This window comes from Anneissia japonica, unplaced genomic scaffold, assembly GCF_011630105.1.
Source record: "Anneissia japonica isolate Jap-2015-1 unplaced genomic scaffold, ASM1163010v1 scaffold287726_len2788222_cov184, whole genome shotgun sequence".
Lineage (NCBI taxonomy): Eukaryota > Metazoa > Echinodermata > Crinoidea > Comatulida > Comatulidae > Anneissia > Anneissia japonica.
The window spans coordinates 2,788,905-2,791,164 of NW_022705125.1; the positions used below are offsets into that span (position 1 = coordinate 2,788,905).

Below are 2,260 nucleotides of genomic sequence, written 5' to 3' on the forward strand. Positions count from 1 at the left end.
TTACACAAATTCCCGGGTGGCATTGGATAGTATTTTAAGGTTCTAAGTAAACTAGTAATGATAAAAACACTGACAAAATAGACTTACCGTTTTCATGGTGAACTATGATTGTAGCATTGGCACTTCGATTACCTTTCTGTGCGTACGCAGTAAATACTCCAAATCGGGCTTCACCATTGTAGCTACTAATTTCAGCTATACGGAAAGTGGACTGAGCATTCATTTTCTTTTCGAATTTACAAGTAACATTAAAGTTAAGATTTGAGTTATTACAAAGTGGTTCTCCCGATAGGTGATCCAGATTGACCAAGAGTATAATACTGAGTATGATGTTCGTTGTTTGGTCGTTTCCCAGCGTATAACCACGAATATTAGTTTTCTCAGTATCATTAACAGCTGGAGTTGGAGTGAAACCCAGCATATTCAATTTGTGCCGATCATCCACACCTTAACCATATACAAATAAATAATTGAAGTCAGAAACCTTCATGAAGCTTATATAGGTTATAATATTGTTTTTACTCATTTTTTTCTATTTTAAATATAAATTGCAATCACCTATGTCATATAACCTCTTGTTGTTTAGGGAAACACTTATGTAACTAACGTCGTTTTTTTAAACCATTAATTTTACTATAAAATAAAATATATAGGGCTGGGCATGAATTATTACCTAGATCGGTAGTAGTATATACAGAGTTTCTCCAAGTACCACCACATTTTTCTCTTGAATTCCCTGTACAGTTTGCATTGCACTCAGTGTCTGCTACTGCTCCGTACCTGGAATATGTGTGGTCACCACAAAAACATTGCTCTGCACACTGTAAACCAGCAAACATATGACCATAGCAATATGCAATACAGGAATTTATAGTGAGAGATTCATTGCTTTTAAAAGCTAATGACATCGCTCTAGTAGAGTTGTCCTTAAAACAGCCTTTGTAAGTCCCTGAAGAAAGAATAAAGATACATGTTCATTTATGTTTGCTTTATCACACTTCTATTAATTTTCCTAACGCCAAAAAAAAAACAAAAAAAAACAAACATAATAATAATAATAATAATAATAATAATAATAATAATAATATTAATAATAATAATAATAATAATAATAATAATAATAATAATAATAATAATAATAATAATAATAATAATAATAATAATAATGATAGTGATGATGAAGATGGGCATTCGATAGCAGTGGCTTTTGTACAGGGACGTAGGGTAGTTCCCAGTTGGAGGGGAGGAGGGTTGCGAAAATTGTAAATTCGGAACTATAAATAATCAGTGTAGTAACGAAGAGGCCGAAGGCCCCGAGACATGGCCTGGGAGCCCCCCACCCACCACCTGGCGGATCCAGTAGGGTAAAAACTGGAGGTACGTGCCCTCCGTTTTGCCACTAAATTTTAAAATGTTCAATGCAAATCCATGTTATGTGTTACTCACCTACTCTGAGAACGTAGTGCCCCCCGCCCCCGTTGGAAAATTCCATATTCGCCCCTGCGAGGTGTTTGTAGCGTTTTGTGATGTATTTTATTGTCGTTTATGGCACAATTGACTTCTTAATTTTGTATCGTGATTTGACAAAATAAGCGTAATATATTGTAATTAAGATAATTGTTGAACCAAGAAGGAAAAAATCTATACCTTATCAAGTGCTTTTTATCTCATTAACCAAGTTTTTCGTCAAGTTTTAAGAATAAGAGCGATTCTAGTGTTTACTACATACTTTTCTCCTGTGTAGATACCAGAGTCCGTTTTAATGCGCAATCCACTGCCACAAAAAGTTTTATGCATTCCGCCCAATAGTTAGACTGGGCTCCAGTCCCTAAACTTTGTCTTAATCAGTTAAAATGCTGAACAATAATACGATTTTGGCACGATTGGCGTTCCATATTACTTATTTGCATGGCGTTCCATAGTATACATTTTCTGGGATTATCTAATTCCATAGAGGTATAATAAGAATACTAGAGCGCTAACCGCAATGCATTTGATGTTCGAAATAGGCAGAACTGTGTGCGTGTACCATCCAAGATGGCTGCCACAGATTTAGCCAATCAAAATTCGCTCAGCACCATCGTTTGCAATTGCGCCCTCAATTTACTCAGAAAGTTCGGTACAGCTTGTTATCCGTATGTTTGAAACTCGAGCGTTGCGGTGTTTGGGTGTAATGTACACGATTTTAATTTTTATTCCTTGGTACTTTATTTTTGAATAAGATGCTCCACTTGGCCTCGTTTTGGCTACAATAGTTTAA

The 2,260-nt window shown here is 35.6% G+C and overlaps 1 protein-coding gene across 1 annotated transcript in view; it reads right to left on the reverse strand.

The window, feature by feature from the left end:
* LOC117105216 (kremen protein 1-like) overlaps window positions 1-2,260 on the reverse strand; it is a 5,842-nt gene continuing 3,582 nt past the window's right edge. Inside the window, exons 3-4 of the mRNA XM_033246291.1 lie at window positions 674-949; window positions 1-447 (exon numbers count right to left, since the gene is read on the reverse strand). Of these exons, the coding sequence (XP_033102182.1) occupies window positions 35-447; window positions 674-949 (689 nt within the window). The 3' untranslated portion in view covers window positions 1-34. The remainder of the gene's footprint in view (window positions 448-673; window positions 950-2,260) is intronic.